General features: G+C 38.8%; 1 protein-coding gene across 2 annotated transcripts; it reads right to left on the bottom strand.

Annotated features, from left to right (window-relative positions):
* Positions 1–268: 268 nt before the first annotated feature.
* Positions 269–9,350, bottom strand: EN2 (engrailed homeobox 2). 2 transcript variants are annotated; one of them, XM_089692762.1, is made up of 2 exons: positions 8,236–9,350; positions 269–3,858 (listed from the first exon to the last, which is right to left on the bottom strand). In XM_089692762.1, exons 1-2 carry the CDS (start codon positions 8,804–8,806, stop codon positions 3,542–3,544), a joined length of 888 nt encoding a protein of 295 aa, XP_089548888.1. In that variant the 5' UTR covers positions 8,807–9,350; the 3' UTR covers positions 269–3,541. The 2 variants fall into 2 exon arrangements, with proteins under 2 accessions (XP_089548888.1, XP_089548950.1); XM_089692824.1 differs by having other exon boundaries at positions 8,338–9,342.
* Positions 9,351–10,525: the final 1,175 nt, after the last annotated feature.

Here is a 10,525-nt window from a genome sequence, read left to right as displayed (position 1 = left end):
AATAATAATAATAAGAATAATAATATTACTAACAACAATGATAATAATAATAATAATAATAATAACAACAACTATACTACTACCACTACTACTAACAATATTATTATTATTATTATTAATAATAATAATAATAATAATAATAATAATAACAACAACAACAACTATGCTAATAATAATAATAATACTATTCGTGCTGATATTCCTGTTGATCATTGCAGTTGATATCTTTTATAGCAGCTGTTTATATTACAACACATAATGCAACACATTATGGGCATAATAAAATGGTTTATTTGATGCATTTTTGGAGGACTGAACAGACACAATATGGAGTGATATCTTAATCATAAAATTACAAACGTCAGGCCATATTTCATAAACGTAAAAACTAACATAAAGATGCTAGTTTCCAGTGATAAAGCGATATATTTGCCCCCTAAAACTAGCAGAAGAGGGTGAAACAACATCCATATGAGTTTTTCTGTTTTTTTTCTTGAAGTATACATTATATTATTTTATGTATAGCATAACCATACGAAGAGAGTAGTTTAAGGCAAATATAGAACATTCATCCCTCAGAGGTGACAGTCCTGAATCCTGAACACATTAATATAGGCTCGTCTAACAGTTTAGAACTGAACATTCAACTTGTAATGGCACTGAGAAAAAAAGTCTAGAGCAGAAAAGATCCCGAATGTGCGGTCCGTGTGTTCTTTATTATTTACAAGGGCATACATTGTAAAAAGAAGAGGAAGCTGTGACTCGGACCAAGCATATGGGAACATTATATTTACACTGATTTGGGGCTTTTTATTGGGAGGAGGACGAAGTTGCTTGTTGTATTGAGATTGGATGCTACATAATAACAATATGATTTGCATCCTCTGGAATAGATGAGTTGGTTAGGTAGCCCCGCCCTCGTGTTCCTTTTAGCCCCGCCCATCAAACTTGTGGGAACACCCACAACCGGTTTCCCAATATATAACCCTTTCATGCCTATGAGACTATACTGAGCTCCCTAAACAGCAACAAAGCAATGACCAGCAAGGGGTTAAATCTTGTGTTGAGAGATTCGAATAGCTCTGCAGATGATTGTATAGACATCTGTCAGATGTGCAATATTCCCTGCAAGGTAGGTGAGGCCCACTTACCGTCCAAGCCTGCACTTCACATATGTAACACGTTGTGTGTGAAATGGTATCTAATGGACAAGAACCGATCCCTGGCTACTGGGGACGTTTAACCCTTTGTGTAGGACATCTAGCTCACTATGATTTACCCAAGATTGTATTATATGTATGTTAACCCTTTGTGTAGGACATCTAGCTCACTATGCCTTATCCAAGATTGTACTACAAGTATGTTAACCCTTTGTGTGGGATACACATCTGACTATGTCTTACCCTAGGTTGTATTATAAGTATTTAACCCTTTGTGTAGGACATCTAGGTGCCTATGCCTTATCTGAGACTGTATTACATGTAGTTTAACCCTTTGTGTAGGACACCCAGGTGCCTATGCCTTATATGAGACTGTATTACATGTAGTTTACCCTTTGTGTAGGACATCTAGGTGCCTATGCCTTATCTAAGACTGTATTACATGTAGCTTAACCCTTTGTGTAGGACACCCAAGTGCCTATGCCTTATCTAAGACTGTATTACATGTAGTTTAACCCTTTGTGTTGGACACCAAAGTGCCTATGCCTTATCTGAGACTGTATTACATGTAGTTTAACCCTTTGTGTAGGACATCTAGTTGACAACGTCTTATCCAAGAATGTATTACATGTAGTTTAACCCTTTGTTTAGGTAAACAAGGTGTCTATGTCATATCCTTGACTGTTTTACATGTAGTTTAACCCTTTGTGCAGGACACCCAGGTGACTATGCCTCTTTCATACTACAAGTGTTTTAACCCTTTGAGTTGGATGCCCAGCTGACTATGCCTTATTCCAGATTGTACTACAAATATTCAAACGTTTTGCTTAGGACACCTAGGTCACTGACCTATCCAAGACTGTAGGACAAGTACTTTAACCCTTTGTGCAGGTGTCTATGGCTTACCCAGGATTGCACCACAAGTATTTTTTAACCCTGTGGATAGGACACCGAGTTGACATTTCCTTAACCAAGATTGTACTACAAATATGATAAGCCTTTGTGTAGGCCACCCAGCTTGACCATTCCTTCTCCAAAATTGTACTACAAGTATGTTAACCCTTTGTGTTGTACATCCGGGTAACTATGCCTTATCCAGAATGTTACCACAAGTATATGGTACCCATCTTACTATGACTTTTCCGAGATTGCACTACATGTTAACCCTTTGAGTTGGACAACCAACTGAAGACCTAGCAATATTTTAACCCTTCATATTTGGCCTCGAACTGACTTAAACCCAGACTGTAGAGCAGATATTTTTACCCCGTTGTGCCTGGCCTTGGGCTTTGATTTGCTCTGTTAGTATACGGGGGTACACAATGAAATACATAGAATTTACAAATTGAATTCCTGGTTTGCGGTGTACAAAAAAACAGCATAATATAACGATGGCTGGTTGCAGGAATGTGAAAAGAGCAAGAAGGCAATGAGAAGGTCGTATTAGTAAATAGATGTCATTGCTAGTCACCAATAAGCCGGTGTCACAGATAAGGATGGCAGGAGCTCCATGCTAAGAAAGAGTATTTTGGGAAGTGAGTGGGTAATCAGTGGGTGGAGCTTAGACACCGACTGCCGCAAGGGGGTGGCATCCTCTGCCAAGCTGATTGGATGCCAGTTTGCTGTACGAACGGCAATAGTATTGCAGCAGTGAGACAAAAATATACCAAACTGACATATAAAATTATAGAGTGACACCCTCCTTTTTGCTCTTAGCTCTGATGATAACCCAAACCCTTTCCTCCCCAGAACAAATCCAAATAAACAGGACCTAAGTGCAAAACTATATCATCCCCTTCATGTATAAATAAATCATATTTTTGCAACTCTTTACACAACTATTAAAACATTTTTTTAAAAAGAAAGAGAAAAATGTATACGTTTTAATACAATGCGATAAAACATCGTTCCTGCTTTTTTATTTTAAGATAACACAAAAATTATAATATAAAAACTTAGGACAAATATTAGCTATTTATTAAATTTCACAGTAGTGCGAAAAAATGCAGCAGTTTAATCTTTGGACTTTTAGCAGAGCTGTTCAATCACATGAACGTCCAAAACCCAAAAAACGTCGCTTAGTATAAAATAAAGCGTTAAGCATAAAATAATCGGTAAAGATAGAATCTCAATCCCATCAAACAAGGAAACAAAAATAGTTCAGGAGCGAATATTTTGGATTTTTTTTTAGTTTTTGCCTGTAAATTATTTACATATAATATTGCGAATTTTTGTCCCCATACAGAAGCAAGATGCTGGTATAATTTTTGTACACTGGCCCTTGTCAACTTTTTTTTTCGCCATTTTTTAAAATTCGTGTATTTTTTGTTGTTTAAATTATTGCATTGTAAGACTTGTTTTCTTGGCTCCACCATCTGCTTCTATTCGCTGTCTGATTTGCTGTCCTTGGAGGTGGTGGAGTGGTTATAGAGTCCTTGTGCCATCAGATGTAGTGCCAGAGAGTTTTTGCTCCCTGACGCTTTTTTAATTTTAGCTCGTTTGTTCTGAAACCAGATTTTAATTTGAGACTCGTTAAGATTCAGTTCCTGAGCCAAACTTTGTCTTCTCTGCTCGGTCAAATACCTGTTTGTCTGAAACTCAGCTTTGAGCCTTTGGAGCTGCTCCGCAGTGAATGCTGTCCGGGGCCTTTTGTCCTCTTTGCTGACCATCTTCTTCTTTGGTTTTCGGGATCTGGGACCTGAAAACACAGAATATCCCATCAGAAGCAGTCAGAGACATTCCAAGCTTTACACATTTTCACGTTCACACAGGCAATCTTTGTCCCTAATAAATGATCAGTTAGAGATTGGTCATTTTGGTTTGCTTAAGAAGGGGATTTACTAAAGAAATCACTGTTTTACACTGTTCAGTTGGAGTAAAAGGGAGAGTGAGAGAGAGAGAATGGAAGATAGAAATAAGGAGAGAATGTCTTGACATAAACAGAAAAAAAGATAAATAGGTGAGGACAGGATAGATAGATAGATAGATAGATAGATAGATAGATAGATAGATAGATAGATAGATAGTGGAAGATTGGGTTAAGGAGAGGGAGAGATTAAAACTAGACATAGATAAATAGAAAAAAAAAAGATAAATAGAAAGAGGGATAGATAGGCGTGAACAGAGATAGATAAAGAGAGACAGATATTGGAAAATGGTGTTAGGAGAGAAAGAGAGAGTGATTAAAATTAGACATAGATAAATAGAAGCAGGATGAATAAATAGAAGAATATTGGTAAAAATATAACACATAGATAATGTCAAATAGAGAAAAGGAGAGACATAAATATTAAAGTTAGACACAATAGAAGAAAGATAAATAGATATGTAGAGAAAGAAATAGATAGATAGATAGATAGATAGATAGATAGATAGTTATTTGAATACAGAGTTAAGGAGAGAGAGAGAGAGAGAGAGAGAGAGAGAGAGAGAGAGAGAGAGAGAGAGAGAGAGAGAGAGAGAGAGGGAGAGAGATATTAAAGTTACACATGGATAAATAGAAGCAAGATAAATAGATAGATAGATAGATAGATAGATAGATATCGATAGAAAACTATGAGATTAGGAAAAATACATTAAATATATATATATATATATATATATATATATATATATATATATATATATATATATATCATAGATAGAGAGAGATTTCTGTGCAAGGTACAGAGAAGGGTCTCACAAGTACAAGAACTGATATAATTTTTGCAGCGCACAGAGGTAGTGGCGGAGTACATTATCCCACGACAAACATCAGAGGGAATCATTTCATTGCTCTTCTCTGTAATCTGATTGGTTATTTTGGGTTGGTACACATTGTACATTACTGTTTGCTTAATAAAAAGGGGGTAATTTACTAAAAATGGAGAATGCAAAATCTGGTGCAGCTCTGCATAGAAACCAATCAGCTTCCAGGTTTTATTGTCAAATCTTAATTGAACAAGTTGAAGTCAGAAGCTGATTGGCTACCATGCACAGTTGCACCAGATTCTAAGTGTTCCAGTTTTAGTAAATCCCCCCCCTCCCCCCCAAAGTGTCCATGCTACATACTGCTGGTTGGTCGGATGAGATATTATACCAGTATCAGTAAATAGGGGATGGTATTGCTGACTATTCCTTCTTTATTTTGCGTTTTCTGGTATTTCAGGGGCAGGAGGTACACTGGGTATACAGAGGCCTCCTCCTGCCCTCCCTTCTCCCCACTTCATTCTCTCTACACTTGAAATATTAACAGCAGACATACATTAGTCATTCAGCCCAGCTAATTATTTGCTTCACGTTGCCCACCGCAGCCCTTTAATAATGAAACATGCTATAAAATGTATGCGGATGCTTTGGGGGGTTCCTTCCCCCTAATCTGTATGACATTGTGTGTGGAAGATGAGGGGGGACTGCTAGCTTGCAGTACAATCTCGTGTCCATGTTTCAGTAGCAGGGACGGATCTGCTGTTGTTGCTGCCATGTATGTATCGCTTGGGAGGCAAATCAATGCCAGACACATCATTCTCAATCTCTTCTGTCTCACTTAGCTGCCTCTTCAGCTTCCCTTGGCACTGCCAAGACCTTGCCAGCCTCTGATCTCCCTCTGAGGCCCCCTCTGTGCTCCTTCAACCCCCTTCTGCAGGTTTAGCTGCCCTCCATCGTGTTGTGTGCCCAAATAAATGCCCTATTACTCTGCATCTATAGCCAGTGTCCTGCTTCTCCCTCCTCCATCTTTACTGCCATGTCTTCAATATCCCTCCCTCTCTGCTGCCTCTGTGATGCCCCTCTGCCTTCTCCACTATGCCTGTATATATCAGATCCTTGCCTGCCTCTCTCTCTGGAGCTGATCATGGATACCTGGGATCATATAAATGCAGATGCTGCTCATAGCAAACCATATATATATATATATATATATATATATATATATATATATATATATATATATATATAGATAGATAGATAGATATAGATAGATATGTAGATAGATAGATAGATAGATAGATAGATAGATAGATAGAAACAGGCTCACTACAGCCCTGCTATGTGCAGGCTCCAGGCGCTGCATTGTGCCAGGCTTCCCCCCTGCGCTCTGTAGTCAGATCTGCGCACTCCCTCCATCCTGTATTTTTTACGCACAGCCATACACGTGTTTTTACTACAACCTGCCATCAATTCAGCCTCCTTCACCCACAGATCAGATCTGGGACACGTGGGCTCCAATCCTGCTCTTCATTGGAAACATCTCATCCACCCTCTTACAATGTATAGTACCAGTTCCAGCTGAAGCTCATATATATTCTGCAGCACCCACTGGCTGTGCCGTTACCAGGCAGGGTGCAGTGCATGCCCAGGGAAGCTACACACTCTGTCAAAGCACCCCCTACATTGGGATCCTTTTCTCTTTACAAATCTTTATTAGAAAATCTAAAATATCAATCAAAATGTTATATATATATATATATATATATATATATATATATATATATATATATATATATAAAATGTGTAATAATGATAATTATACCAGCAATAAAAATAGTAGGGTAAGAAAAATGATTGTATTCCTGATACGCCCTATGTATTTTTTTTCTACAATAAATCAAATATTATTGGCTATATACTATTACACACCCAGATTAAAAACGACTGCCTTTGAAGTCACAAATGCACATTATGTATACGGAAAATCCCAGATCATAAATAATTCTACTATAAGAACATTCCATTCTAAAAAGAGGTAGGGGGTACCACTTTCCTAGCAGCGCTCTATCCGGCTGGATCCTCTATTATTTTTATTTTTATTCAATATGTCAAATGTTTTGAAAGCTAAACCTGTTCTCTTCTCGAATAAACTAGGCATATTGATTCATGTATTATTTTTTGTTTGCTTTATTTAATTTAAAGAGCCAGTGAAACTGCCTCATGTATTGTACTACAATCTCATTGATAGTATGCAATGCCTTCATAATATAAATAATATATTAATAATATATCAATTGTACTGCGTAGCAGCTAGTTAATTAGTCCTCCTGGCTGCATAAACATATTATAAGTGATTGAAAAAATACAAATAGGGATATGCTATATATGAAGTTATTTTTTAGGGTGGTAATATTAGGAGATAAAGTAGCCGGTGGAATATATAGTTATTAATTTTAACTGAGTTAAAAGTGAAGAGAGATAAAGGTCAATTTTGTTGGCCTGTACCATCTGAATGTTGAAGTTGAAGCAACAGCAATAGAACAAAAGGTATCTAGATATAAACATATATGAACATCTACATATATATCTATATCTATCTATCTATCTATCTATCTATCTATCTATATATTTCTATATAAAATATCAGTATTTATATATATATATATATACACACACACACACATATGTGTGTGTGTGTGTGTGTCTTCTATCTAACTATATCGAGAGAGAGAGGAAGCATTGCATATATATATTTTTTCTTTTTTTTCTATAGAACTATTAATTTCTATAGATATTTAATACTTTGAGAAATGCACAGTCCTATATATAAGACTGTGCATTTCTCAATCTATGCATAGCAATCTGAAGGAATAGAACTGAATATATATATATATATATATATATATATATATATATATATATATATATATATATGTTCAGTTCTATTCCTTCAGATTGCTATGTATAGTTTGAGAAATGCACAGCCATTATATATATATATATATATATATATATATATATATATATATATATATATATATTCAGTTCTATTCCTTCAGATTATTATGTATAGTTTGCGAAATACACAGTTTTATATTAGACTAGAGCAAGGCTGACAACACATAATATTCTGTGACAAATAAATTACGTAAGGAAAATGAAACCCCAAATGATGCTTCATTTAAAATGCAAACCCCTTCCTACGTCTAATTGTTAGTAGGAAGCGGAGCTGACGCTAATTAGCTGACAAATTAAAGCCTAGTGCTAAAATATGATCTTGGCAATTTCCATTTTTGTGGCTAGGGCATTTGGATTCTAACTACTGACCGAGTCCCAAGTAAAAATAAAAAACAGTTCCTCTCTTCTGCTATACAGAGTGATTTTTTACCTCCAGTTCTCAAACTTCCAGATGGCAGGTTCTTGTAGAAGAAGCCACCAAGGCATGGTGAAACCACATGGTTTGGTTGGTGGGAAGCCCAGTGGGTCTTACCTGATGAAGGTCTGTCTGAGTACCTGGTACAATAGACCCAGGCTGGCCACAACATAGGCTGCTTCTTGTTGGTGGAGCTGGCTTGAGAACTATCAGAGTCCGAGCTCAAGGAAAGGTCCCCACTCATGGCTCTGGGTTTGAGGGCTCCTTCCATGGCCACCTCGCTTTTCTTGTCCTGGGTGACAGTGATGGCTTTGGATGCCCCTTCTCCCTCGGTAACAGTACCTCGGTGCTGGCTGGGCTCAGTCCCAGTCCGAGCCACACTGTCCCTGCCCAGGTAGAGCTCATCGTTGTGGGCTTCCTTCCTCCTCCCGAACTCCGGCCGCAGGATGTTATCAATGAAGAAGTTGGTGACCCTGCCGTGGGGCTGGTGGTTCCCTGGATCCTGGAGCAGGATCCCCCGGTTGGAATCATTCCCTGACTCCTGGTGCTGCTCCACTTCCCTGTGGTTCTGGTCATTCTCTTCCATGCTGTAAGTCCACACGAGCTGCCTCTGCCTTTAACCCTTTTTGTGCTGCCTGCCCAGTCACCTACACATTCAAATCCCCCCACCAACCAGAAGATCTCAGGCTGGCCGGTGCGCTCCTCCCGCGGATCACTGGTTCAGCACTGCTGCGAGCCAAAGCATTCTCTTCCCCAGGTCGGGCTCATCTCCATGCAGGAGCAGGTAAATCCTTCACAGGGACCGGCAGACAGGTGGTGTGTGCAGCATGCAGGCATCAAGGCTACAGATGGCTTGGAGGAGCATCTAGAAAAGAATACAAGGTGTAGGGAGCTGTGTGCACAGCATGCACACCGACAGAGGAAGGAGATCAATGGGACACCAGGCAGAGCTGTCCTTATTTTGTGCTGGTATATAATCCCCAGGGCTGCAGTGAAAGGCTCTATACTGTGGACAATTTAGGAAGCACTCACTGGACCTGAAATACTTTCACTCTGGATTTTTGTTCTTATTTTTAATAGAGCCTCACAAGTGACGTGGGAGCCCGGTATCCTAGACACGTGCCTGCAGCCAATAGACGGGCAGCCCCGGCTCACGTGACCCTGATCCTGAGTAGTAAATTGACAACCAGGAGGCCACGCCCACTCGCACCCCCACCACTTTCTTTTTTTTTTTAGAGCACTCTCTCCTCCCCCATTCCTGATCCCTCTTCTTATCTTTAAAGCTGCAGCATCTACCAGGAAAGGAAAGAGAGAGAGAGAGAGAGAGAGAGAGAGAGAGAGTGTGTGTGTGTGTGTGTGTGTGTGTGTGTGTGTGTGTGTTGTGTGTGTTGTGTGTGTGTGTGTTGTGTGTTGTGTGTGTAATAGGAAATAACACATCAATCACTGCTCATCACCACTGCCTAACATCTCTGTTCATCTCATCATAAGTTCCCTGAATTGTTTCCACTGCAATTGTCTGCCTTTGAAAAATGATCTAAATTAATTCTAATCATCATATATAAATACAAAATAAATATCCATTTGCAGCAAATTTTAGAATCATACTAGTGTAGAGTATCTATCTATCTATCTATCTATCTATCTATCTATCTATCTATCTATCTATCCATCCATCCATCCATCCATCCATCCATCCATCCATCCATCCATCCATCCATCCATCCATCCATCCATCCATCCATCTATCTATCTATCTATCTATCTATCTATCTATCTATCTATCTATCTATCTATCTATCTATCTATCTATCTATCAAGCTCTTATGCCTCAGCCTACCTTTCTCTGCCCTCTTCTCCTTCTAGTAGTGCCCTCATCCTCTCTTCCTTCCTCTGTTTCCCCCTTTTCTCCTCTGTCTTCTTTTCAGCCTATCAGTTTCTCCTTCTTGTTCTGTCTCTGCTCCTTTTTCATGATCTCCTCCCTCTCTCTTCTTTCTTTCTCTCTCTCTAGTTCTCATTTTCATCTGTCTCTCTTCTCTAGTTCATTCACTCTAATCACTGCTCACTCTCATCTTTCCTAATGCTTTTTTTTCTTCGCCCTTTCTCCTCTATGTACATTTTACATAAAACACACAGCCTGATGTTTGCTAATCAAGGTAAAAAAATTGGTAAATCACCCAATACACCCACCTATCTTTCTTCTCTGTTATCTTTGCTCCCTTTTCTCTTTCCTCTGGACTCCCCCCCACTGCCCGGCCCCAGCTTTCTGTTTCCCCAGCTCTCTATTTCTCTCACCCTTCCTCTCTTT

This window comes from Staurois parvus, unplaced genomic scaffold (genome assembly GCF_062004578.1).
Source record: "Staurois parvus isolate SC_StPar_1 unplaced genomic scaffold, SC_StPar_1.0 ptg000005l, whole genome shotgun sequence".
Taxonomy (NCBI): Eukaryota; Metazoa; Chordata; class Amphibia; order Anura; family Ranidae; genus Staurois; species Staurois parvus.
This window is presented reverse-complemented; position numbering and strand designations above follow the sequence as displayed.